The sequence below is a fragment of the Gallus gallus genome, chromosome 17 (genome assembly GCF_016699485.2).
Source record: "Gallus gallus isolate bGalGal1 chromosome 17, bGalGal1.mat.broiler.GRCg7b, whole genome shotgun sequence".
NCBI lineage: Eukaryota > Metazoa > Chordata > Aves > Galliformes > Phasianidae > Gallus > Gallus gallus.
Genome location: NC_052548.1, coordinates 8,207,136 through 8,234,959, shown reverse-complemented (window position 1 = coordinate 8,234,959; position 27,824 = coordinate 8,207,136). Strand labels below are relative to the sequence as shown.

Genomic DNA, 27,824 nt, shown 5'->3' with positions numbered 1-27,824 from the left:
GAAGTCTCCTAATATTTTTATTGTTCCTTAGATAACTGTGGATAGTACAAAGTTTTCCTCTTAAAAAAAAAAAAAGTAATTACCTTCACACTTCCATAAACTGGGCTTCCCATGGGAATCTGACAGCACAGAATTTCCACAGAAGCGATTTCCAACCACCATAATGCTATGCAGATATCATAACAGTAAGAGAATATTCTTGTAATTATCAACATGAAATTGGTTATCTGTGTATAAGGGTGAACACTGATCTTTTTTTTTTTTATTCCTTTTTAGAAACAAAACCATCATTTATTAATCCAAACTACATCATTGCATTTACAACATTCATTGCATAAACTGGACATACAAAGTTTTGCCACCTCTGGTAAATAACAGACATACATTATACAATATATTTGCTGAATACATAAGTTCAAACAATATGGGTACAACAACTTGTTCATAATACATACTTAAACCATCGTGTTTAATAGTTACTAAGACACAGATCCATGAGCTACTTCGGGTCTCAGCACAGTTAATCTAAGTGACAAGAACACAGTTGAGAGACAGTAGCTGCAATGGAAGGCGAATAAAACTAACCTGTGATAGGTCTTGTTCAGACAGCGAGAGCTCCTCACGGGTCAGCTTTCTGCTTAGAAATAGAAATCACACATCCATCACAGCTGCCTGTGATGTCGGAAAATGTCCATGCAACCCCCACACAGAAGAGAGCGAATCTCCCAAGGATAAACTTCCAACAGTCATTGCCTTACTTCTTTTGTATGCGCTATAGGTTTGCTATCGGAACAGAAACAAAACAAAACCCCAAACTGAAGTGGTTCTCCAGGTGCAGTTCCAGCTGCAAGTACATGGTTAGTTGTGAGTCCATAACGCGGGGCCAGACTTCTAGAAATGTAGAGGTAATGCTGATCTGTCAGGTCTATGCTGAATAACCCTCCATGACGTTGGTCTTAATTTTGGCAGCTGTTTGTTTATTTACTTATTTAAAGTGTGTTTCCTCAGGATTAGCATTTGTTTCTTATTTGTTTCTCCCTTTTTTCTCCTTTTTTCCTTTGTTTTCCTAGATCAGTTTCTAAACAAGGATGGACTACAACTCGTCAGACCTGATGACGTGGAAGAGGGTGACATTGTAAAGTATTTGGTGCCCGTTGTTCCAGGCATAGAGGGCCCGATCCTTGGGGTTGTAGTCCAACATGGAAATGTGCGAGTACTTGTTTTGGAACGGGATGTCGATGTACTCATAGGTAGAGGCATTGGTCTGGTAGGCGTAGTGCACCTTGGTGCCTCCCGAATAGCCATTGGTGACATAGAGCGTGCCGCAGATGATGAAGGCCTCCCCAGCGCTGCGTTTCGGGTAGCTGGTGTTCCAGGTCTGGAGGCTCTGCAGGGTGTTGGGGTCCAGCTTGCTGATGACGATGTTGCCCGCGTTCTGGTTGGTGGCGTAGACGGCCCACAGCCCGTTCTCATCCACCATGAGGTCGATGTCCGAGTGGCCCCCCCAGGCGTAGTGGTACATGTTGTTGTAGCCAGCATAATCCAGGCTGCGAGTCTTGAGAATGGTCTCTGTTTTCAAGTCAAACCTGATAATTATGTGGCTTTGGTATTTATTGAAATAGATAGAACCATTGTAGACCACTTGACCGGTGCCTGACCACGGGTGAGGGAGACGGTGAGAGGTAAAATTGTCGGTGTTCATGAAATCCGCCATGGATTTGTATTCGCGGACGAAGCGGTTGTTGTGGTAGCTGTCCATGTACCAGACCTGGGCGAGCAACAGAAACACGCGGGGTTAGGGAACAGCAGAGACCTCCCATCGGTGAGGCAGTCCTTCGCTTAGGATGCTAAACCCAGAGCGAGCTGCTCGGGGCCAACCTCATTGAGGCACCCGCTGGAGAACAACGCGCCCAAAGCCTCCCGTGCCCAGAACAAACCTCAGGCTGCCACCCCAAACTCACCAAGGAATGGGGAGAACGGCGAATCTTTCCTGGGGGGTAAGCTGGCATCGCCCCAGGACCAGCACTGCCCCTCCAGAGGGCAAGCAGCACCTTTCTGTGGCCAAACCCTACGGAGATGCTGCCTTCCTCTCCTGTAAGCCCCATTACAATCACACTCGGTAAATTACAGCAGCTGCTGTGCTGAGCTCTGTTAATTTGGCATGCAGGAGTGAGGAACACAATCGCTCATTGTCAGGGAAATGCAGGCAAAGTCCATATTGGTTTAAAAATCATACACTTCCCCATCAAAAGCTTAAACCAACACTGCTGAAATACAAGAGACAAAGACATCAAAATGTTGCTATCAGGAGATGGGAGAGGGATTTCAGATCATGATTTAAACGCCAGTTCGCCAGGGACACTGTCTAGACTCCTTAAAAAAAAACCCTTTTGTCATCTCAAACCAATTCAGAGGCAAATGCTGAAATGGTGCAGTTCATATCAAGAAGAAATATCCGTCCGGTGAGTGACACCCCTGTATGCCTTTGCTGCCTAAAAACAAAGATAGCTGCCTTCTGTTAAACACGTTTAGAAAGGAAAAGAGGTAAATGAAATGGCAGCGGGGAATGCCTTTAAGGATGCAGATTTCAGTAAGGCTGCAGAGCGAGCTTCCTTTGCAAAATGTGATCACAGCAGCTCTGCAGCACGGCTGTCTCCAGGGTCCATTAGAGGAGCAGACAAACATTTACACACAGTGTGTGTGGCCGCAAGGCCAAGTGAGGGCTGCAGGGAACCTCAGACCCCACTCAGTCCTGCCCTGGAATGCAAAGAATGAGGGTGGCAAATTGCTCCCATCTCCCCACTCTCTGTGAGGAGGGCTGCAAAAGCTTGGGATGGAAAGCATGCACAGCCCTGAGCACAAGGCAGAGATGTGCCAGAGGATGGGAGAGTTTCCACTGATGGACGTGGGGCTGGGAAGCATTCTGCAGTTAAAGAAAAGCCTGCATTCAACTGAACAGGTTTGGAAAATAACAGAATAGCCCTGAAACTCATTGTCCCCACTGCTGACATTTCATTATTTGGTATTAATTAATACCAAACGTTCATTCAGCTTTTAGAGAGGGAAAAGGGAAGACCACAAGAGAAGGAAACCTCGTTATCAAGGCGGTGGGATCCAGAGGCATTCGTGCTGTGGAGAAGCAGAGGTTGAGGGATGGATGGCCTCCCGCTGCCAGCTGCCTCTGAGCAGCCCCTCCTGCACTGCCCTGCCAATACGCATCAATCCCTGCACTCAGCACCCGCCGCCGGGCTGCTCCTGTGCGACTTACAGTTGTGTTCAACGCTTTCATGACACGAACAAATGACCATGAAAAGCACCGAACACCTCCCGGGGTTTGGAGATGGAAGATGGATATGATGAACTGCCCGGCCTCTCCCCACCACCAGCTTCCCACTCAGCCGACGGAGTTCTCATAAGCATGCATTGGTAACACACTTCACAATTCATTTCATACGCACACACGGCTGTGAGGACTGAGCTACGGTGCAGAGAAAGCTGCTCCTCTACACACACAACAGAAATAACCTGCAGAAAAGGGCGGGGGCAAAAATAGAAATAATTAAATATCGCTTTGAGATAAAACACTCCGAAGACATGGGAAGATCGTTAGCACATAATTAATGTACTTTGGCCACCACAGACCTGGCTCTCCCTTTGCAGATGTATAAGTCACACCTAACCCCATTACCGCCGAGGGATGCAGCGGATACAGCCTGAAGGGACAAGTCCGTCCCTCTCTCATGAACCACATGTGGGTAAAACCTTCCTGTTCTACTTCATAATTAGGACTGCCTTTGTTTAATAACCATAGAAGGCAGAGGTGCCATACTGGGCAGCCAATGCCAACCAGTTGGCTGCTGGAGGGACCTCACCCGCCATCTCACGTCACTGCTGCTTCACTGCTGCACGTCCCCAGGCAATGCATCATGCTGGGGTGGCTTCTGCAGAGCATCCCTTGTGCTTGTGGCTGCAGAGAGCTGGTCACAGGGCAGGCTCTCAAAATAGCTGCCTCTATAGAGCCCGTGCTGGTGCCTTCATCCTTTGATGAGGGCTGCTTCGTGCAGCAGGGAATTGCCCTGCAGCCAAGGACTGTGGTTTTTGTTATGTCTTGCTGCCTGCAAATCCGCAGCAAGCACTCGAGATATTTTCCATTCCATCAGTCATGGGAAGCCTGGATTGATTTTCAGCCAGTTATTGGCCTCCTACCTCCTTGGGATCAAAATTGAATGGTCTGAATGAAAGGAAAAACAACAGCAACAACAAAAAAAAAACAACAAAAAAGACCAAAACAAAGCAAGACAAATCCCTCTGGCTGCAGCCAGTTAATTCCTCACTACAGCACAGGTGGAGGACGGAGGACAAATGGAGTTTGATGACGTTATCGGGGATGCTGGCAGCGGAAGAGCAGCAAGGGCCAACAGCACGGGCTTCTCCGCTCCTCCTGGCTGCCAAACCCACGCAATACTTGATTTTCCTTGCCCAGATCTCCTGGGGACGCCCAGGACCACAGGAACGGAGCTGCCACGCTCTTACCTTGTTCTCTCCCTCTGGGGCGAGAGGGTCCGTCATCCACGAGCCGAAGCGGGACCCCGAGGTTTTAATTGTGATTGGGTCACTTATTCCCGTCAGCTTGCCACAAGCTGAAAGAGAGTGCAAGGCTGGTGAGCACCATTCCCAACAACGCCACGCTGCTCGGGCACACGCTTTCTAACGCTGGGTCTTTCCCTGCCAGACCCCACTGCCCCCCATCCCAGCACTCCAAGAAGCCGTGTTGTTATTTAATTAAAGGCAATTAGGTTGAGAACAACTGCCGGGTGGTTTATGGTTGTTCCACATCTCTTAACAACAATTGTCCTTATCGCGCTGCCCCAAGAAAACAAGCCTTCCCGCAGCAGCTGCATGCTCATGCTGCAGAATAGAAAATGAGAAGAGTTAGCCAGGGTCGAGCAGCCAGGTGGAGAAATTAGCTGAACGGCTCTGCTCATTTCTGCTATAATAGAGTGGGTGCAGCCAAGATAAAAAGACAGCCGTGTCTATTCCAGCCCTGCTGGAAGCAACACATTTGTTACAGGTTATGCAAAGGAGAAAGGAGAAAAAAAAAAAAAGAAGTGGGAAATTATAGGTGATATAAATCTCTTTTCCTTGCAAAAACCATCTAGGGATTCTACCAGCCTCCTGCCCTGCTCTGACGTGCCTGCATGCTCAGGGGCTGCTGAGGAGCGCCCCTCCTGCACCACTGCCCCCTCCAGGAGCCAGATGCTGATTTCCTTTATTCCTTATATTTACTTTATTTTTTACATTGCTATCCCCAAGTTCCACCAAAGCTGCCATTCCTGTCTCCCCAAACGCCATCATTTTAACATATGTGCACTCCAGAATGACAGGCGGAGGCACACAGTGGGATGCAGCAGGATGGGCTGTGGTCAGCGTGGAACGCTCTGTTGCTACGGGAGCACTCATTGAAAACCCAGACACATCCTGCTCAGAGCATTCCTGCAGCAGCACCTCCTGCGAGAGACAAACAAAGGTCGGCACCCAACGTTTGGCAGCACCCAAAGTTCAGCATAGGTTTCCTGGTGTCTCCCCTGGGGTCTCATCCTACCTGGTGCACGCAGAACAACTCGGCTCGGGAGGAGCCATTGGCAAAGGGACGCAAAGGGTTAAAATAATGAATGCTTAATGTCTGGTGAATTCCCCTTGCAGAGGAGCCCTAATCACAGATCTGCTCCTTGCTGCCTTCCATTATCACCGCCCCACACTGCTGTCACTTTATCTCTTTCCTTCCATTTCCCCGGAGAGAAAGGTTGTATAAAAGCGCATTGATTAAAAAATAAAAAAGTAAAAGGGGAAAAAAAGCAGTATCAGCTGATAAGGGTAAACTAGTGCTGTTTGCACCACCTCATACACGTTCGGCACATCCACAGCAGCTCTCCAGCAGTGCAAGAGGGCTGCTCTCACACGGGACAAGGCACTTACTCAGCACAAACCCACCAGAGGCATCAAATAAAAGGGAAGATGTCCAAAATGGCTCACAGAACCAATCACAGAGCAGATCCTGGCCCCCAGGATCCAGGTCCCTGCAGCTCTTGTGGGGTTACCCCTGGGGATGCACAGCTACAGCCTCTGTGACACTCATTCCTGTCTGCTCCCGCTGAGGTGTGCATCACATTCCTAACACCATCAGCTTTTTTCCCTCTTTCTATGGGGCAAGCAACCACTAGCAGAAGGAACATCACTGAGGGCAGAGAGGACTTGGTCTGCTGCTGCTGCTTCCTTTGGCTGTGCTGCAGTTCAGACCACGGCAGCAGCTCCCAAGCTTGGATTCTTGTATCTCCTGGCTCTCAGACTGAGTCCAATATTTCACTAAAGAGAAGGAAGGCAAAGACTGTATTCACAGCTTATTTTCCTTCTGGGACCACTTTCAGTGCTGAAATGTGACCAGGGAGTCTCTCAGGGATGAATGCGCACCAGGGAAGCACGCTCTGCTGCCCATTACTCGAGTCCATGACCTGATGGGAAACTGGACAGCAGTATTGGGGCACTCCTGGAGGAACTGCTTTCACTCCATTTTCCCTTACTGGGGTCCCTGGAACAGAGGCTCACTGGGATCTGTGTGCCCCCGCTCCTGGGAATCAATACAGCTCAGCCCCTTTTGAGGCCCTGCAGGCTGCCCCAGCTCCAAACCACCTTCCTGCAGCTCCACAGAGCAGCAATGCAACACAACACAACACAACGCACACACAACCCCTTCCCCTGTCCACACCACCAGCAGCAGACAATATGCTTTGAGTGAGCTACGATGACCACCACCACCCTCCCAGGGTGCTAACACCCCCACCCCATATTTTCCCTGAGATCCAGCCCACCAGCAAGTAATGTTTAGCAGCTTGGCAGCAATTTACCACCAACACAATCACCTGTGCTGTGCTGCCAGGCCCTGCTCCAGCAGCACCCACCCGTCCTCCCCACCTGCTCCCAGCACTGGGGATGTGGGGTCATGTCTTACCCTCATCTCCATCACCCAGCCCATCCCAGACACTTTGGGCACAGGCTAGCAGGACCTGGCCTTTCCCAAAAGGGAAAACACATTTGCTCTTTCTCCATCCACCAGGACAGTGGGCTGGGTTTTTTTTTTTGCAGGAGTTTGGGAAAGCTCATGCCATTGGCAAACATGAGCCTACAGAGCTCAGCCGAATGAAATCCCCCATGATTCAAGGAGTGACAGCCCCTTCCCTCTCCCAGGGCTCCTCTCAGGGTAATGGAAATGTTAAAATCCTTATATAAATAGTGATCTTTAAGAATGTAAACAGCATAACAGATTGAACGTGCCGTTATTGATTTCTTTTTTCCCTTCGCACACACATGACAGGGTCAGGAAGTGTTTTCACTATTGATCCATCAAGAACGCTTAAGAAACCCCAAATACAAAAAGGACCTCGTCTAAAGAGAACGCTGCTGCACTGCTGAGCATCAACACTCCCTGGAGAGGTGAGGTGGGCAGGAATGCAGGACATGCCCTCCACCTCCCGGTCCCCAGCCCTGCTCTAGCAGGTGAACGCAGGTGAGCAGCCTTGCTGCCCCATGCAGGAGCAAATGAAGCTGAAATGTGCTATGTGAGACTTCAGTGCATCCCTCTGAGCGGATAATTTGCAGCAAGCAACAATCCTCAGCAAACAGGGTCTTACCATGTGCCAGCAAAGTGGCTGTAAGGTCGTTACCTGAATTTAACTCAATTAACTCCTATTTGCACTGGTTTGTACTCTGGAGTGATAAACAACATTGGGCATTTAGTCTGTGCTGCTTGCTGCTAAACGCCTGAATAAATCACCCTCCTGGTGAGCAGCAGAGCCTCCCGGGAGAACCCTTTTGCAAGAGTCAGAGTTGGTCTCTGTGAGCACAAGGGGTGCTGCAGATCCGCAGGGCACAAAAGCTGCCCTGAACTACTCCACAGCTGGAGGAGAAAGAAGGAGCAAAGCCAAAACTCCCAAATAAAATCTAAATAATAGGAATAATTTCAAAAGACAACAAAACTTGCTAGAAAAGGTTGCCTGCAAGACCTCTCCATCCCAGCTGCCTCAGCCTTACCTGGGCCGCTGGCTTGGACGGATGTCTCATTGGGAGGACATGGGCGTGGGGGGATGCAATGAGCCCTGAGCTGAAGGGGTGAAAACTGCATGGGCAAACTTAATGCTTTTGAAGCCCTGAGGTACAGGATGGTTTTGTTGAAAGGCCTGTACTGAGGTATGCAATCCCACGGCCCAGGTGTAGATCCCTGGTACTGCTGCCATCCCCTCTCCCCACCACCAGCAGCTTCTCCTGCTACCCAAGGGACGGGCTGAAGGTGTGGGTGCTCACAGGGGACCATCTCCTCCCATAAAGCCACCTCTGTGACCAGGGGCCTCTCCAAAATTATGATAGGGAAAGCTCGGAAGGGGAGCAGAAGGTAACAGGATGGGAAGGCAGGGAGGTGGCTGCCTGCGGATCTGTAGGGGCGCCTAGAAACAAGCAAAAGCAATTCCAACAGTGGAGACACGTGAAATGAAACGTTACCTTGCCAAGGGTATACAGTGCTGAGAAGAGATCAGCTCTTCCTTGAAGTTACCTGAGAGTGTAATTTCATATGTGCTACCAAAATAGACTGCAGAGCAGTTAATGTGTTTAGATTACCTAAATTGCTTAACGAGAAAGTCAATAATGGAAGGAGAAATTAAATCAAGGCAGCGAGAGGGCAGCAAGCAGCGGGGAGATGTGCAATGGGAGGCAGCCCCCTTCCTGCCCCTCTGCCCGGTGCTGGGTGCCCCCATCCTGCCCAGCGTCCCAGCCGCGCCAGCACGTCATGCTCTTCTCAACGAGGGGTTTGCAAGATGCAAAAGGAACAAAGGAAACTGATTTCGCAGCCTGCACACGCACTGCTTAAAGCGGGGTGCAGGGACGTTTGCTGATGTGCTAGGTCCAGGTAGCAAACAGCTTAGACATTGATGCATAAGCAGAATGGGCGCATGTGTTTGCTTTGCATAAGCGCTACTCGCGTTCGCGCACGTCGCCGTCCGCTTATGCAAACGCTGCAAAAAGTCACATGCCTACTTACGGGCCTGATCCTGAAGCACGTGCACCGTGAGCAACATCAGGCATGCAAGCAATCCCCAGCGGGACAGCTGGCAGGGTGAGTGTTGCTCACAGCACAGGTGCTTGCAGGATGGCGCCCGGCTGCGGGGCTCCCCTTGCAGCAAGGTGAGGCGCTGGGAGATGGCCAAACCGCATCTCTGCCTGCAGCCGGGAGGTGTGTTGGGACATCGATGGTGTTTAGCCAGTGCCACCATGTTGGGCTGAGCCTACCTAATTTTTGCATGCATGCACGAAGCCTTTCTTCAAGATTTGACACTCTGTTCTGAAGCTCTTCGTAGTCATAGGCGCCAATCTCTTCCTGGAGTTCGTTTAGAACTGACGTCAGATTCTGGACCTCCTCTTTAAACTGCAATACCAATTTGGCATCGGCTTTGTACTCTTCCAACACTGGTATCAAAGGCCTAAGTTCCTCCATTTTCGCTTTTATTGCCTGCAAGGTTAAAATAAGCTCGATTCAGTGCTATGCGTGCAAAAATCTGCAACACTCTGCCTTGACCTGGTTGCTCCCTATGTGAGTGCATCGTTCATATCCCCACAACTATTATCATTAAAATTACTTTAATCATTATTTTGGTCCGAATGACGTTATCGGAAAGAACATATTAAACAGGCTGCAGAACACCAAAATATTTGGGAAAGGCCTTTATTTGTCATTTTTAGAATGCAACATCTTAGGGTTACATGCTTCAGATCACATACACAAAGAGTTCTTTTTTTTTTTTTTCTTTCCAAAAATAAAATAAAATAAAATAAATATATATATGCATTGACAAGGGTTTCAAACTATTCATGAGATGCATCTACAATTGCATGCAAAGGAAGATCTCGGTTGTGTGGTTCAAGGTTCCTTAGTGAGATATGGTGCTAATTTGGAAAGTAATCAAAATAAATAAATGCATGGTGCAAAATGCTCTGTGGCCCTCTTTTCATGGTTACATGGGAGTGAACTGCTTCTTCAGTCACTGCAGCATTGAAAAAACTTGCTTTTAAGTTAGCCCTGTAAGCAAGAAAATGAAATACTGTTGAGGATCTAGCTCGCTAACCTGCCTTATATAGATAGCCATTCATAGACAATACGGAACTAAAGAGAAAGAACACAAGATCTCCAAACCACTCACATCTCAACACTGGCATTAGCAGAAACAAAATGCTGTGCTGTTATTTCAAGTGATGCTTTGGCAGCAAATGAGACAAAAGCTCCTGACCGTTTTCAGACTCGCCATGAAAAGCGTAAAAATCCGAGTCGTTATCAGGTTTATTTTGCAGGAATTAAGACTTGTCTCTGTATTTTGGCCTTTGAATCAAATGGAGGCCTGGTTTAAAGGCACAGTATGCAGCATTTTGTTGAAGACGCTTTGCTCCAGCAGCTAATGAGCAGACATAAATATGCATGCACCTACCCGTTAATGAAGCATGGCAGCATACAGCATACACCTGGTGCTCCTGCCCTGACCCCATCCAGAGCAGGGCTCGGACTCTGCCTGGCTGCTGAAGCAGCTCTGGGGGTGAGGGGGACCAGAAGTTGTCCCTCAGCTTCATTTCTTTGCATCCCATCCCCTCCTATTTAAGCCAAGAGGCTTTCCCTCCTGCACTCTGCACGTGGGGGATATCCTTAATTTCCTATTTACTTTGATAACTGCTGCAAATTCCCTGGCAGGCAACGGGGAGGGGAGGGCCAAACTCATCAGAATGGATAGGGAAAAAGAGCAAGGATCTCATGTTTAACTCTGAAGGATGAGCCTGGCAGGCAGGCCAAGCAGGGGGTCCTGCAGATGGGGAGGGCAGGAGTTGGGGCTGGTGGGAAGTTATGAGAGCCTTCTTCCCAGCTTTTATTGTGTCATCTCGGTATTTAATGTACTCATTAAGAAATAGCTGGCTTAACAGACAGGTCAGCCTAGGCAAGAGGATGGGAATCAGCTGGTGGGAAGCATCCCTGGATTCCAGTAGAAATCTGCACCATTTGTGTTTATGATGAATCCAAAATATTACTACAATTTGGCATGACAAACGTTACTGCCAGCCTCCTTCTGGCAATTCCACTTGGTCTCTATCATGTGACTAAAAGTTTGCTGCAGTGGCAGCATCATTGAGAGGGATGATTTTTCCACTCCTAATCTGCACACATCACTCACAGCAGGGCGCTGCCAACACTCTCACTTCCAAACTGGACCATCCTCAGGACAGCCAAAGAGCTGTAAATTCCTTCTGTAAATTATTTTTGGTGGGGTTTGTGAGCTTGGCTGATTGCCCGATGGATGCAACCCACGCCAAGGAGGGCAGTGATGCGCTGAGAGCCTGGTGTGGGTTCCTGTGTGCTGCAGAACTGCTTGCTAAGGCCCAGATCCTGGCTATTGCAAACCCTTTGGTTCTTCCTAAGGAGAACAGGAGTAGGGATGGGGGTGGGAGAGTTCCTAGCTCTGCCTGCTCTCATCCTGCCCAGAGTCTTCTAACATGGAGCCAACCCTGCCAGCATGGGAATGCAGAGATTCAGGCTTTTACCCTATAGGAAAATGCTCTCTGGCCGTGCTTTGGATAGGAGGGAGCTGAGGAGTGCTGTGAGCACAGACTGCAGCTGGGCTGCAGCATAGCAGGGGGCTGCCAGGCTGGGACACCGCGCCGCGCTACGCCTCCGTTAGCAGGTTGGAAAGCAGACCTACCTTAAACTGCCTCGCCAGGTGCTGCTTGTGGCTTTCTTCCACTTGCTTAAATTTGGATTCCAGTCCTCTCATCTGGTTTTCCATCTTCTCCACGTACTGTAGGTCTCGCTGGGTCCGCCTGTCCAACACCTCTATTGACTGAGACATGTTTTGCACCTGCCAAACGAGAAGGGATGCGTTACACGGGAGCTGCATCCCCAGCAGTGGGGCAGTGCTGAGTGCAGATGCTGCCCTTTGCCTGGAGCCAACGTAGCAGAAGGGTAATCAGCAGATGCATTATTTACCGGCTCATCATCAGCATCTCTCAGCGTTATGACTCCATGCTCTAAAGCAGAGCAAACTGGTTTCATCACCTGCCATGCTGCAGAGAATAATTCAACAATCCCACGTGCAAACAAAGGCTGTAGTCAACTATAAAGTGCATTCGTAGTAACGGCCTCTTTGATAGGCACAGGATCATAGAATCACAGTGTGCCTGAATTGGGCAAGGAGAGCCCATCAGGAGCATATCTGACTATGAGAAACACCTCTGCTGAGGCACACGTTATCATTTCTCCACGTGAGTGATGCGCACTGATTGCCTAAGTGCAAGCATTACTCCCAGCCAGTAAAACTTCATCACTCCAACAGCCTCACTATTCATACAGCATCTGCCACAAGCAGTGCAGCTGCAGGATGGGGTGGCTGGAGTGTAACAGGTGCAGCTCAGGCCCCAATGGTGCCCCTTCCTGCACCCCCTGTATGCACCTGCCTGGCTCTGCTGCAGAGGTGCTGAGAGAGCTGCTGGTGCCACAGGGGTGAGGAATGGACAGAAACGGGAGCTGGAGTGACCTGGTTTTGAAGGCTGGCTGTCTGCTGATTAACTGAGATATTTCCCTCTCATTTTCAGGCTCTGAGAGGGTACATGAAGTGCTTACTTAGGAAAGGACCTACACACGTATTTAGCATTAAGCAACGGATGCCCCTAATCATCAGGTGCTCTTGTCTTTGTACTGCATTTAGTACATCACAGGGCTCAAGGAATGCCTCCCACTGCCATGGTACCCATAGGAATGTCCCCATTGGCACTGTAGGGCTGACGCCTGTGTTTGAAATGAATCAGGCATCCAAGCCTGGTGCCCTGACATCCTGCTTCAAGCCTCTCTGAGCATTTGAGCAAAGCCCAAACGTGATCCCAAACAGTTTCTGAGGATACCCTGCAAGCCACTTCCCAGAACCCATGCATCTACTTCCACTTCCATCCCTGGTGGGGCCAAATGCAGAAAGAAATGGGGAAAGACATGTGCAGGTGCAATGCTTTATCCTGCCAATGGCACTGCTCTGCTTACCTGGAGGGGCAGCACAGGGATGGCTTGGGACTGGGAACAGCACAGGTCAAATGCCCACCTGCATATCTGCATCTCTGAAGTCATCAAAACGAGCACTGCCCATGTGCAACGAGAAGGAAACTATCACAGGGAACCATTAAAAATGCACGGACAGCCTATATCTCAAAGGCCAGCAGTAAGAAAACCTTTTGTATAACCAGTACCACTGCTCTGGGCTCCCAGCAATCGGTCTCAGCAGAGGTGGGGGCATTTCTCCGAGCCCCAACGTATCGCCCAGGCTGGATGTGGGGGGCTCAGAGACCTCTTTGTGCCCCAGGGAGGGAGAGGAGAGGCCTTGGACAAGCACAGTTGATCTGCAGTCTCTCCTGACAGATGCTCTTGTGCCAATAATCCAGACCACCCTCCTCTCAGTCACGCTGCATCTACACAGCAAAATAGTTTCGATGAGCTGAAATAGGCACGACTGGTAAGGATCGTACAAAATTGATCTCATTGAGTCCACTAATGCCCAACCTGGATGAAAGGCCGAGCTGCAGCAATCAGCCAACAGCGGTTCTGCACGGACACGCTGATGCGCAGCAGCACCCCGGCCCCGCAGGTCCTATCAGACAGAAGCAGGCTGCAGGGAATGAATCAGCCCCACAGCCAGGCTGCTGCTCTGAATCACCTCTGGAGGAGCCTGCCTCTCCCCCGACTGCAGAGGAAATGAGCTTCCTCACACATCTCTAAACTGAGACAACTAAAATTAGCTGCTGTGCTATTTCAGGATGCGCTCTCTAAGTTCAGCCTCCCGCTATTTGCTGCCTGTATTGTTTTCAGGCAGGCAGGATTCTGGCCAGACTTGTAAAAACTCATCTCCGTCATTCCTGATCCCTGACAGCAATGTGTGCTTCATCATCTGGAGATCTACTCGTTTTCCCTCATTAGCATATTAAGCCCTTGATCCAGCAAAGTGCTTTGGCACACGATTAGATTTCAATGAGACTTCCCCTAGCTTAAACTTAAGCACGTACATAAGTGCTTTAATCAACTGAGACCCAAGGATGTTGTCTCAGATTCCCTCAGCTTCATCCATTACTTTGCTAACATCAGCCAAAATGCTTTTTGCCCCATTGGCTGAGCATGCGCTCTCAACATGAAACCTCGTTTTCCATCAAGCTGATTAGAGAGACAAACCTGCCTCGGGGAAAAGAGTCAATTTTAGCATTCAGAACAGAAAATTGACACCAACAAAATATCCGGTTCTGCTCTTGCCCTCTTGGTTGGTATTGAGTTGTTTCAGAAGTAAATCAGAGGAGCTGAGACTCGGTATTGGCCTGATGATCCCTTGTTGGGTTTACATGGTCAGTGCCCCATCGTTTTTAGCCCTGCTCAAGCTTCTCTGCTGATCAGCTCAGGAAGGGTAGCTCTAAGCCCACCCTGAGCTTTGGAACAGGACGAATGTTTGGCTTGAGCACGGGGGTAGCTGGACAACCAGTGGAGCCATAGCAGGAGGCATCTCGAGGGAGGTTTTGGTACTCTATAGGGATGACTGGCAGAGATAGATAGCTGATAGAGTGGGATGTGCAAAATCCTTCCTGTAAGGATTGCAAAAGGCAAAGTGAAGGCTGAGATTATTATGCACCTCAGAGCGAATATCAAAGGAACAAGAAGAGCTGCCTAGGCTGGAGATAAGTGCTGGCGAAGAGCAAGCGTTGGCAGGAAACGAAAGCTGGTTCAACTGTCAAAGGAGGAAGCCCTCCCAGCTAACAAGGCCAGGGGGAAGAAAAAAAATAATACAATTCTATTTGAAGATAAAATATAATCTCCTCATGAACAGGATTGCAGTGATGTGTTGGTCTGGAGGCAGGCCAAGATGTGGCCTCAGCACCTGACGCACGCAGGGCTCGGCACGAGTCGGCCAATGATGCCAACGATGAGCTCAGCCACGCAGCGCTGGGGCTGCACAGTTTGTGCATGGCGAGCAGCCCGTGCTCACCTCCGCTCCTGCACCTGCTGCTCCTCAGCCCTGCCGGGTGCCCAGGATTCACCTGCAGCTCCCATGCGTGCGGGTGCCCGCGTGCTGCAGGTCGATGGGGGTTGGCAGCTGCGAGCCTTCGTGCAGTGATTTTTGTTCTGAGCAGTTTGTGCACGTGCACGCACAAAAGCAGCTTTCTTCTGGCCCTTAGAAGCAACGCCTTGTTATTTCTGTAGGTGAGTGCCAGGTCTCCTACTTTGAAAATCCAAACAGAATTGCCTCCCTGGCACATTCTGTTTCTTCATCTGCTGGCAGCGAGAAATCCGGAGGTGAGAGCTTTCTCAAAACTGGAGTGAAAATGTCAGATGGGGGAAGGAGCATCCGGGTCTGCCGTCCTCCCCGGGGAGCTGGGAGCTCTCCTCTGCGGGTCCATTTTCCCTGCAGAGGGATTTTCATTCCAGCCTCGATCGAGATCAGATGTCTGGCACCAAGAGCCCACTCTTTATTTTGGGGTTTTCATATAGGTTAGCGTAGGAGTGAGCTGCAGACGGAGCAGCAGGCAGGTACCACGGCCCAGAACACGCACCTCTCAGCCCACTCCTCCCTCACTTTACTCATTGGCAGCCAGAGAGCTGCAGAAGGGAAAAATCCCCGAGCGCTCACACTGCGCACTCCGCAGCTGCTGCTCCTCCAGGGCCGCTGCACTCAGCTCTCCTGCTGTTAGCAGAGGGCATCGGGTCAAAGCCCGTTTGGTTTATGCATGTGAGCAGCTCTGGGCTCCAGCACAGCACTCGGTGCCTCCCAGCCAAACGCGCTGCCTGACCCATTGCCGCCGCTGCTCAGAGAAATAAAGCTCGAGCTTCGGGATTATTTTTAGAAGCCGTTGGCACATCAGAAGTGTTTCAGGGCTAAGTGTTCCCTGGCTGAGTTTATTGCCCTTTATCGCATAGGAAAATCAGTTTGGTGTGGGTTTGATGCAGCAACGAGTGATAAATCAGCTTTGTGAGAGCATCGGGGTACAAATCATTTGGTCATGCAACGCATGCATGAGGGCACCAAGGAGCATTACAGACCCAGAGCACGAGCCCACTTACACTTAAAAGAGAAGAGCACCATTTCACATGAAACAGCATTTCTTCAATGAAATCTATTACCTGCAAAGCTTCTTGTTATCAGGAATGTGTCCCTAATGAGATTCTTTGATCTCTTTGGACAGCGGACTATTAAAAACTAATCAAGTGGATGTCAGCGTTAGAAGACAACGACCACAAACTGTCATCTCTCTGCTATTTGATGCCAACAGCCTGCACTGTTTTGTGCGACCTTTTCTACTATCAGCCTGGCTGGGAGTGTGTGGGCTTCATTGTTTAAAGGCTCATTGAGGCTCATCCTCATGTTAATGTAACGAACAGCAATTAATGCATCGCTATATTTTTTTTCCATTTTATAAACTGATGTGATTCAATATCACTGCTTTGCTCTCAGCAGTTTGAACCTCACCTCAGGCCACGGGCTCTTTTCCTTCCAGAAATACTCAGATATTTGTCCTCCTGCCTGATTACTCCCCGCTGCACCGACCGCAGGGCTCTGCCTCTTCTAGAAATGAAGGCTCAGCCCACCTCTCCCGGCTTTTCACCCCATTCACACCACGCCAAACCAACCTCCCTTGCCCAGAACACATCAGCCATTACCTTTTCTAATAGTTGTCTCAGCTGCTTTGTCCTGGCATCACGCGAGCACATCGTCTGTTGAGGTGCCACCACTGTGCATATACAACGTCCCTCGCTATCCTGGGCAGAGCTGTAGACCTGCCAGCTTTCCTCTGGGTTGGTAGGCAACACCTGATTGACACAGGGAAAAAAGGGGTTAAGAAAATGGGGGGGGCTCAGCAGGGGTGGGTGAGGAAGAGGAGGGAGGAAGCAGCACGGAGTGGATCCCGGAGCTGCGCAGCGAGAGGAGGGATGCACTGAGGAGGAGCGGGATTCGCTTGTAATGCAAAAATATGGATCGGGGACAAATAAAGGAAGGGTCTGAGAAGAAGAGATGGAGCACACAGGGCAGCGCGAGCGGGGAAGCACGGACATGGGAAGCCACATCAGCACCGGGTGCACCGGGTGCCAAGCCCGCTGGCAGAGCCCGTGGCCGGGCTGTCATTGCCACGCACTCAGGGTCTCCTTGACGCCGTGAGCAGGATGTGCCCAAACTCACAGGGAGGGCACGGTGTCCTGGCTGAGAGCTGAGCCGTCACTGAGCACCTGCAGAGCTCTCCTGGAGCCGGCACCGGCGACGCGATACGAGGAGTCACGTTTCCCCCATCCACTGCCAGGCTCTCCCAGGGATGGGGAGCTTCTCCAGGACAACCATTCCCCCCTAAACGCTCCAGAGGTCGGGACCCCACGAAGCACACAGCAGCACAGCGACGCAGCCCAGGGGAGACCACCACCACTGCCGCCACAGCACCCAGGACACGCCGCAGCCCCAAGCACTCTCCCCATCCTCCCCGCGCCCCTGGTGCTCTCCGAGCCTCTCTGATCTTAATTTCCCTTTCATCTCCCAGCACTTTGCAAAATACATTATTTAGTCACAATTCAGCGTCTGATCACTTTGAAGGCACCGCTGTTTTGCCAAGCCAGAAGGGAAATGTTCTTTCTGCTATTTCAATGCATAACAAATAACCTTGCAAACACCCATGTGCACAGGCACACACTAGCGGACAGACGAGTAATTTGATCTAGCTAAAACAACCAGGAAAAAAAAACCCCACCAAAGGTCTCATTAGCCCTGATAAGATGGAAAAATCCCAGCTTCATTCACAATCAGCGGAGGCACTACGGGAAACGGCCGCTTTGAAGCAGCGGAGCTGTAAATCGGTGGCTCTGCTATAAGGCAGCCTGGAGGAGAAAGGAACCCGTTTTTGCCTGCTGTAGGAAGACAGACAGAAGGATCGTTTCCCTCTGCCGTTTGCAAAGTGCCAATCCCGGGCTCTGTCCCAGCCCTCCGGCAAAACAGAGGCAGCAAACATAAGGCACGACCGAAATACGTCGCAGCTGCTCCGCTGCGTTTTCCATTCCATTAACGCCTATTGATTAAAGGCAGGGAAGCAAACGAGATGTTGCGGGACTCGCACCTGCTGTCCCAGACTGCTTCACCCAGCGAAACAGCCACGAGGGAAACTTTGCTCTCTCCCGGCTGAAGGCGTGGGGAGGCACCCGCGTCACCCCCGGGGCCGGGGATAGATAACCCCGCATCTCCTCCCACCCCAAAACGTACCCCCGTCATCCCGGGGGACAGCAGCGCCGCCTCTCCCCGTCTCACCACCCTCTGCAGCGGGAGGCTCGGGGGTCTCGCCGTGAGACCCACCCCCCTCTGCCAGGCGGCCGGGAGGGTCCCGGCGCAGGGGGGCAACTTGGCGCGGAGGGATGGGGGTGACCCGGGGGTGCCCAGGCGGGAGCCGCCACGGGAGGTGGGGATGCTCCGGGCCAGTCTTCCCCCCCGCCGCCCCCCGCACTTACTCCCGTGCTGCGATCCAAGGTGCCGCCCGAGGCCGCCGTGAGTTTGGTGGTGTTGAGCCCCACGAGGGAGGGCAGCGTCTGCGACATCCAATTGGTGATCATGGCCATGGTGCTGAGGACGACTCCAATCTTGAGTAAAGGCACAGACATGTCTGCAGGGGGGGGCGCCAGGCACCCTTCATTCTGCACCGGCGCCGGGCTCCATGCCGCTGGGGACGGGCTGCGACAACCGCCCGACGGCCACCACCACCACCGCCGCCTCTCGCCGCCGGCCCATCGTCCGCCTCCTCGCCGCGGTCCTGCCCGGCGCTGGCGGTGTTGCTGCCGGTACCGGTGCTGGAAGCGGAGCGGGGCTACTTCCCTCCGCCCGCCGCCACCGGGCGCGCCCCAACCGGAGCGGTGCGGAGCGAAACGAGCGGCTGCAGGAGGCGGGACGGGAGCGGGGAGGGAGGAGCGGGGGGGCGGTAACCCTCTGATGGCTCAGCCAGCCGGAGCTGCTGCGGAAGGTAGAAAGGGGAGGGGAGGTGGGGGGGGGAGAGAAGAGCGAGGAGGGGAGAAGGGATTGGGCTGGGGGAGCGGAGGAGGGAGAAAAGATTTGGGGAGGGATTTTAGGAGGATGGATTTGGGGAATTGGGAGAGAGGAGGGATGGAGGGGGTGGAAAGATTTAGGGAAAGAGCTGGGGAGAAAAAAAGGAAAGGTTTAAGGAGAGAGGAAAAAGACTTGGAGAGAAGGGGAAAGATTTAGGGAGCGAGGAAAAGGTTTGGGGAGAGAGGGAGGCATTTGGGGAAAAGGAAAAAAGCTGTGGGAAGACGGAAAAATTTGGTAAGGGGGGGGGAAAAATGGGGAGGAGGCGGGGAAGAGCAGCAGGGCGGGAGGAGCGGGGCGGGGGCGGCTCCCCCGGTGCAGCGGGGCTCCGCTGCGGCTCGGCGTTATGGCGCCCCCTGGTGGCCGCGGGCGGCGCTGCGGCGGGGCGAGGCGGTGGGTTCGCAGCTCCGGGCACCCGATGGGAGCCACCCCTCGGTTCTTCAAAGCGGGACAAAGGGAGCTGCTGTCAGCGGGGGGGGTGCAGGAGCAGCGCTCTGCCAGCTGTGACCGCTCCTTCGTTGTCTGTACACTGCCGACGGGATGGCGGCTTTGCCCCGTCCAGCTCCTCGGCACCAAGACTTGGCTCGTTATCATATGCACGTTCAGAACTGTCCCAATGGCTTTGAAACCAAAGTCTCAGCCAACACAGATCTGAGACCCCTTTCACGTCCTTCTCTGAGTGAACCTTTAAACACCCCGTGCAAAGCAAATTGTGAGATGAACCTTCCGTCCCTCTGCAGAGGATAGGAGTGACACCATTTGCTCCACTGCTACAACATCAACCTCAGCATGATGGGGCAGCCGCCAGGGCCCTGCTGCATGTCACACCGCACTGCTCCATGGCCCCAGCACCCCCAGCATGTCCAGCCCCCCCAGCTGGAGTCTATCAGACAAACCCCAAATCTGCTTCCTCTGGTACAGTTCCTCTCCTGGCATAGCTCCTGCAGGCGGTGGGGTCACAGCCCCCTCCCTACAGGCTGTGAAGGTGCTGAGGGATGCCCTAAGGCTGTGACCTGCCAGCATCTTTGCCATACAGCATCCAGGTTGGTGTGCAGAGGCGAGCCCCAAACAGCAGGGATCTGTGCCCTGAAATGCATTCACTGCATAGAGCTGTTTCTGCAGAGTATGAGGCAGTTTCAGAAAAGCACTGACATGAATGCACATTCAGCAAGTCCACCAGGTGGAGAAAAAGAGATGAATTAGAGTGTGAGCGCCGGCACCAGGTCGGATCCTGTCCCCCCAACAGCGTGGAGCAGAACCAGACACTGTGCATGCCACAGGCTGCAGCAACCCAAACGCCCTCCCCAGCTCTCACCCCCAGCACCGCTGCCCTTTTCCCCACTGCTCAGAACAGTGCATCTCTAACCCGGGTGAGGCAGCCAGCAAGCAGATGGACCTGCTGCAATGAAGTCCATGAGAAAACAACTCCTGCCTCTGGGTCACACCACATCCTGCTCCTGAGTAGCTAAATGATCTCCACCCTATGGAATGGGCTTCACTCAGCCCAGACTGTCCTCAAGTTTTTGGGCATCCTTTCCATGGCAAAGCCGCTGTCAGCCCATGCAGCACCGTGCCTGCAAAGCGTCAGCACCAAGGAGGAGTTTCAGGCAGGAACAGCTTCTTTAGGCAAAAGCCTCGTATGGCTCTGACCTTTTAGAAAACCAATCACATCTCTCATTCTGCTCCAGCTCAGCTCAGGTGCCCGTGCTGTGCTCAGCACTGTGCTCAGACCCTGATTGCGTGCCCGATTTCATACTGTGTAACACTGGAGTGCTACGCTGAAATCATTCTAATGTTCATTCTGAGATGAGGTTTGTAGGAAAAGTCTGTTCCTTGTATTCATCAACTGCGAGCGCATACAAAGGTGAATTAGGCCTAAAGACCCTTCATTGTTTAACTTTGCATTCAGTGAGAAGAAAAAAGACACAGCCTTGCTGTGGATTCCATCAGAACTAAAGACAGGTTCGATTCCTGCCACTGCACACGGGTGATTTCACCTGTGAGATGCTGCTCTTGGCCCACGCTGTGCTGTGGTCGGCAGACAGGACAGCCGCTTCTGTCACCTCCAGACCTGAACTAAACGACCTGCAGTCACCGAAGCCTCCTTCCTGCTCCCACGGCTTTAAAAGCACGAAACCAACACCAACAAAAAGTCAACAAACCTCAGTAAGAGCACAAAGCTTATGCAGAACGCCTGGCATTGCCTTCACCCCCTGCCAGAGCAAATCAGGAGCAGTCAGGGAGGACTGACAGCACTCACTGATGGGTATCATGGCAAAGCAGTGACACATGTAACCATACTGTTAAGCTTGCTGCGATTGAGCTGGTTTTGCTGAGCTGGTTGAGTCCACCTTTATTCTGATTGCTCCATTTCTTATCGCACGGAGCATTGCGTTAAACAAAGGCTCCTGATGGCCCTAAGCTTTCCCCCATCCTGATGCGTTTGCTGTAAGCACCCTCCCTGCAAGAGCAGCTGAAAGCAGGCAGTGAGCAGCAGCAGATGAACTGCTGGGGAACAAGAGATCCTATTTGCATGCATATATTCGGAATGCAGAAAGAGGAGGGAAGACAGATAAAGGCAAATAATAGAGCCTTCCAAAATAGCTGCTTAGTAGAAAATTCCGCTGCTTGGAAGAATTCTTTTCCCCGTGGTCGTGCAAAATGCGACCGTTTGCCTCAATGACACCCGCTGTGGTCAATGATTGCCAACGCAGCCACATGTGCGTGTGTGCGAGTGTGAGTGTGTGTGTGTGTGTGTGTGTGTGTGTGTGCAGCACACGGCGGTCATTGTCTCCCTCTCCTGGCTGGCTCAGAGAAGAGGTGCTGAAGTTTTCCTGTCCCTCCCACGCTTACCCCGAGTTGGTTCTCAGCCCCCAGGATCGGGGTCTGCAGATCGTGCGGCGAGGGGGAAAGGGATGCTTTAAAAGACATACGGCTGTACGGTAAACGCCTGCGGGCTCCGCGCATCCCACCCGCGTCCTGCCGGGCCCTCTTCCTGCCCCACCTCCAGGTGCTGTGTTGAATAGCAGCACGGACAGCCGAAGGCAAACAAGCAGTGGGGCCGAGGGGACCTCATCACCTGACAGGAGGTGTCCGAAAGCCCTCTGCATCACAGACCAGGAGGGCTGTGAGGAGCTCCCAGCAGAGGAGGCACCCGGCCCTGCTGGGGACAGCATCACCCTCACAAAGGAGGGCACAGCTTTGGAGCACGGGACAATCATTTGATGGGACCTCAGCAAGTCAGCAGTGCTGCAGCAATAAACGTTGCTGAGTTTCCCCAGTCTTTGAGTCTGACTTGCATATTTCCTCACCCCTTTGGTTGTTTTGGTCACTCTTTGTGCTACCATCACACGCACAAACCTCAGCTCTGGGGCTGGACCCCATCATCCCTGCACTGCACCAGGGCAGAGCTCACTATTCCCCTCCCATCACAGACAGGATCCAGAAAGCCCACTGCAGCTGCAGGAGCTGAGACAACTCCTTCTGCACACAGAGCCCTCAGCAATCTTTCCCTTTTCTTGTCCACACAGAGAGCAGAAAAAGCCTTCAGCAGGAGGAGCACACTCTATGTGTTACAGCAGAACAAACTAATCCCCTTCACAGGTCTTTGATTCACTCAGTCTGCATTTTGCTGAAGCTGCTCTTGCCATTAAACCCATGCTCTAACAGCGAGTGCCAGCACACGTCGGAGCCTCTGGGCCAGATCAGAGCCCATTAAAGTCAGCACAGGTTCTGCAGGCACATCAGTGGGTTCCTGTTACTCCAATGTTTTGGTTGGGAATGATGATTTTTGCTGGCATGTCTCCCTGGGTCGGCCACACGCCTCCATTCAGAGAGTGCCTTTACACTGATAACTTGCTCCGTGCGTTCCTTGCTAGAAAATACAGGCAGTTCTGGGCTCACTCGTTGCTGCACGCTCCCTGACCAAAGCACGAGCTATGCCACAACCCTGCTGCCCATCCACCCCGAGAGCTTCTGCATTCAGGCTGATTTGGGATGCTTCCTCCCAGCTGGGATGGGGAGGGGCCTGGCAGTCAGGGTCTGGGTCCTGAAAAGGGCCAAAACCCCCATAGAGAGACATCAGGATGCTGGGACCTGGCCTCAGCTTTGGGACAACAGCGGCAAGCATTGGCTGTGGTTTGTAAAACAGGGAAGATTTGGACCTTGAGGTTCTCTTTCCCTGTGGTTGGGATTTGCAGGTGCTAAGAGGCAGTGTGGACTCTGTGCTTCACTTTTCCCAGGTGCAGCTTTCACTTTTTGGGGGACAGCTTGACCAAGTCGGGTCACCCCAAAGCACCCACCTGAGTCACCTACAGGCAGCCAACTCCAAAGGGATGCTCCATGCTCAGGCATCCCCATCCCTGCCCTGTTTGTGGCATCCTCACAGCAAAGCCAAGCCAACACTTATCACTCATAACTCAAGAACTAGCTTCTTCCATTGCCAATACGACCTACAGCCTTCATCTATCTAATTCACTCAGATAGTAATTAGTTTTGTATGACTTTACACAGCGATGCTAATACTGATTACAAGGGCTGATAACTCAAGTAATAAATACAACCCAGGGCTGAAAATTACCTTTCTTTTTTTTTTCTTGGTTAAAGCTGAAGTTAGTGAAATGAGACACAAATTGGTTTATGAGATGAGGCAGCTGCCTCCTGTTCCAGGCTGCAGATTTGCTGCTTAATCCTACCGGGTTCCGACAGCAGACAGAAGAGCCCAGAGCAGGGAATGGGAGGTGGTAGGCAGAGGGGTATGGGGACACAGCTTTGGGAGGGGAGCACATGGTGCAAACCCGGACCCGTAGGGCTGGCAGCTCTCTGCCTTGCCCTGAAAGCAACCCAAGGGACCCGCTATGCTTTTAGGAAAATCAGTGGCAATTTTTTGTTTGTTTGTTTGATTTTTTTTTTCCTGACCTGCAGAAGCACCGACTGCTTAATAAGTCCCTGCTCCAGGAGCACAATTCTCCCTGTGTGGTTTCAATGATTACTGGGGAAGCAAACGTCCAAGCATCAGCTGCACTGTGAAACTTTGAGGCTTTCTCTGGTGATAGCCCAGTAAAACCAGCAGCAAGCCTAAGGTATGACAAAGAGACTTCACGCATGGACAGACAGACAAGCACACAGCAAAGCATATAGCAGCCTGCATCCCTCTCTGCCAATACTCCTGGCTGTAGTACAGCAGCCAAAACTCTCTGCCCTGGCAACTCTAATCTGCACGCTACAAGCAGACAAGGGGGTGGGGGGACAGATTCTTAGAGAGCATAAGCTGGCTCTGCTGCTCATGGCCACCAGTAGGGCTGTCCTGGGCTTTTCTGGAGAAGAAGCCTGGTCACTTTGCCCAGGAAGCCCTCTGCCTTCGGGCTGGGCTATCCCAGAGCATCATGCAGGTCTCTCTCCTGCTGTCCCCCAGGGCAGGGATTTCTGCAAAGGGCCGGGATATGGGGGAGCATCTGAAGGCAGCTTCCTCTTTTCTCACAAAGATAAAACCACCATTACCTCAGGCAGGTCCCAGAGCCCTACCTGCTCCCAGCTGGGGAGTGGGGGGGGACCACGGGAGGATGCTGCAGTACAACCCCCTGCTGTCCATGAGAAGTTTTTCCAGCACAGTGCTGCCTGCAAGGACAGCCATGTGCCCCCTTCACAGCTGTCCCTCTCCCCATTACTTCCCTGCCTGCGGGCTGGCCTGTCAGATACACTGCAGGGAGGGAGAGGGGGGATGGCAGCAGCTTCTGCATTGACAGGGAAAGCTGCCTAAATCAGCAACCTGCCTCCCTGAACCTCAATCCCTCCTCCCCTGGCACAGGATCTCCATAGGGGATGGGAGAGACTCCGCACATGCAATGGAGATGTGAATCTGGCACTGAATTAAACGCGGAAGACACCGAGCTGGGCGGTGCCCGGGATGAAAGGCATATTTGGGGATTGCATCTGGCAGCTGTGCTACTGAAATGAGATGCTAAAACTCTGAAAGGGCTCTGCAGTGCCAAGCGAGGTAGCAGGCAGGATGGCTGTGTGCCGGCGAGCGGGGCCTGGCAGAGCAGCTCCCTGCAGGCAGCAGCCCAGCAAGCAGCCCTGGCTGCATTCAGCCCAGCACAGCCACAGCTTTGGCTTCCAGCAGGTCAGGCTGGGAGGTGACTGCTCAGAGTCAGCCAGCAGTGCTCAGCCCTGCTTTTCTGATCCCCCGCCGCCACCCTGATTTAAAGTCGGGTGCAAAGTTGGCGCGTTGCGTGCACAAATCGGGGGTGCAAGGAAAGGAAAGAGAAGCCGGGCACAACGTGAGACAGACTGCCTTTGAACAAAGCACAGGCGCAGAGCGATAGAGACTGACAAGGCCAAAAAAAGGGGCGACGGCACCTGGGATGATGCACCAGTGGGGCCCATAGGTGAGCTGCCCCATTTGTAGGGCAGGAGGTGATGCTGGACAGGCAATGGATAAGGGGACAACCCTGCGGTGCTGCTTGGCTCTCCCAGGCTGCTGCTGGGGCCCCACAGGACGCCCCTTTTTGCAGGTCTGCAAGCCATGCTGGCGGCTCTCCGGCTGCTTTGTCCAGCACAGCGCATGCGCAGTGCTGCACACATCCTCACACACAATGGGCTTCTCATGGGCACTCACTTGCAGTTCTCATCCCTTCTCACTCCTTCTCATGTACAGCCTGGATGTCAGTGCCCATCCTATCCTTCCCCCTCCCCCCACTCCTAATTATTTCCATCCCAGACCTCGTCCGGAGGGCTCCATGCAATTAAGGCAGCTCCGACTTGAGCCATTCCATCGAAGAGAGGGGGGGGGCAGCAGAAATACTCTGAGGGTGCAAAGCCCTAAAGGAGAAACTTCAGCAGTAGGGCAGTGACAAGAGAGCATTGTCAGCTGGAGAAAGCAAGAAATAATCCATGTGCAGCAACCAGGATGAGAGCTCGGCCGCTAATTGCTTCTACAAGAAGCAGCCTCTACTCCCCTCCTATTTATAGCTTCTTTTTCTGTCTTTCTTTCTGCTCCCAGGCAGCGCCACAATTAACCCCCCAATCTAGAGCATCCTCTTCTAACTACTTTTCTCCGTTCCCACCGCCTTTGAAAACAAAGGAGCACCACCTCGCTGCCTCCCTCTCTCCCCAGTGATCTTAAAGGAGTCAATAGGAGTTTGATTGCCACTCGCGAGGGATGCGCCGGTGCCTCCCCTCCTGCTCGCTCCGTCCAGGGGCCAGGCAAGTAAAAGCAGGCATTAAAATCCCATTAAAAAAAAAAGAAAAGGGCGGAGAGAGGGGGATGGAAGAGGTGCTCATCTCTCCCACGAGCCACAGATGGAAACATTGAGGGACATTTAAATGTCACTTCAATATATACGTATATATATATATATATATATATATATATCAGCAAAACTACCCCCACAGGAGCAGCTGTGGGGAGGGGGAAGGAGAGTGGCGATGAGCACCGCGGGGCGATGGGACGCACCGACCGAACTTCGCCGAGACGTGGGGGGGCACCCACGGCCCCCACAGCCCCGGCTCCGGGCTGCCAGCATCCAACCCACCCCCCCCCCCCCCCCCTCCCCAACCCCGCATCCCGGCCGCAGGGTTTCAGCACCGTGGGGATGTGGGGGGGGCACAGAGGTGCGATTTGCTCTACACGAGGGTTTTTTTTTTGGTGCGTCTGTGTGTGCGCTGTCGAGGTTTAATAGAAAATGGCGTTGGGGAGAAAGGATGGGGGGTGGGGGGGGGGGTGTCGGAAAAGCAAGAGAGGCACCTACTTGAGTGAGTTCTGTGCCCATCAGGATGAGGAAGAAGAGGGTGAGGAGCTTGCTTGCCGGTTGCATGTCTCGCGGGCAGCCCTAAGCACCTTGCATGCAGATCGCCGCTCCGCCGCCCTGCGCCGATCCCCGCGCCTCGCTGCCTCCTCGCTCCCTTCTCGTCAGGGAGATTTTAATTACAAATAAAAGAATAAAAATAAGAAGAAGGGAAAAAAAAAAAAAGAAAAAAAAGACGATAAAACGCGATTAAAAAATGAAATAATAATAAAAAAAAAAACGATCAGTGAGATTCTCCGGGCGACTCTCAGCACCCCCGGGAAGCAATGCAAGAAATCTGCTTAGCAGAGCCTTCACTTTGCATATTTATTGGGATCCCAGTTTCAATCCGTGCTCCCTGGCAATTTTTTTATTTATTTAATGGCTCCCCTCGTCGGCAGGCATTTGAGAGGAGAAATTCAGCGGAGCACGAAACGATTATCTCTGCTATTGCCAAAAGTTTGCCTTGAAAAGGGGGGGTGATGAGGAGAGGACAGGGATTTAAAAAAAAAAAAAAAAGAAGGAATTGGTAGGGCTGGCTACTAGCAGGGGATGGCTGTGGAACAGGATGTGACATCAACTAAGGCGGGGGAAATTTAACTAAACACGGCAAAGGGAGAGGGGGAAAAGGAGACCGGAGAACGGCGGTGGGGGAGCGCCGGGGGCCGCGGGGATAGGCGGGGGTTTAACCCCTTCCGTGCCGGCCGGGTCTCGATCCACCTGGGCTGTACCCGACCCGGGGGGTGCCGGGGTTGGAGGGTCTCGTGCTGAAAGCAGCAATCCTTCGTGCAAAGGTCCTGCCCGGAGCAAACCCTCCCAGAGGGCTCTGAGCAGCCTCTGCTGGAAGGCTCACACCCCGGTTTGGTTCAGGGCA

The 27,824-nt window shown here is 52.2% G+C and overlaps 1 protein-coding gene across 4 annotated transcripts; it reads right to left on the bottom strand.

Annotated features, from left to right (window-relative positions):
* OLFM1 (olfactomedin 1) lies at positions 1-27,427 on the bottom strand. 4 transcript variants are annotated; one of them, XM_015279317.4, is made up of 6 exons: positions 26,915-27,427; positions 16,760-16,909; positions 11,784-11,939; positions 9,337-9,556; positions 4,534-4,640; positions 1-1,768 (listed from the first exon to the last, which is right to left on the bottom strand). In XM_015279317.4, the coding sequence occupies exons 1-6, from the start codon at positions 26,978-26,980 to the stop codon at positions 1,094-1,096; spliced, it is 1,374 nt and encodes a 457-aa protein (XP_015134803.1). In that variant the 5' UTR covers positions 26,981-27,427; the 3' UTR covers positions 1-1,093. The 4 variants fall into 4 exon arrangements, with proteins under 4 accessions (XP_015134803.1, NP_990098.1, XP_046757600.1 ...); NM_204767.2 differs by lacking the exon at positions 26,915-27,427 and adding an exon at positions 18,581-18,981; XM_046901644.1 differs by lacking the exon at positions 26,915-27,427 and adding an exon at positions 18,339-18,376.
* Between the last annotated feature and the right edge of the window lie 397 nt (positions 27,428-27,824).

What these genes read in the sequence shown, in the direction of transcription:
- OLFM1 (NM_204767.2), bottom strand. Translation starts at nt 18,730, where the DNA reads ATGTCTGTGCCTTTACTCAAGATTGGAGTCGTCCTCAGCACCATGGCC. An exon ending in CCTTGGATCGCAGCACGGGA is followed by an intron (nt 16,910 to 18,580) that starts GTAAGTGCGGGG and finishes TGTGTCAATCAG; the next exon opens with GTGTTGCCTACCAACCCAGA. An exon ending in TGCATGCATGCAAAAATTAG is followed by an intron (nt 4,641 to 9,336) that starts GTAGGCTCAGCC and finishes ACTCTCTTTCAG; the next exon opens with CTTGTGGCAAGCTGACGGGA.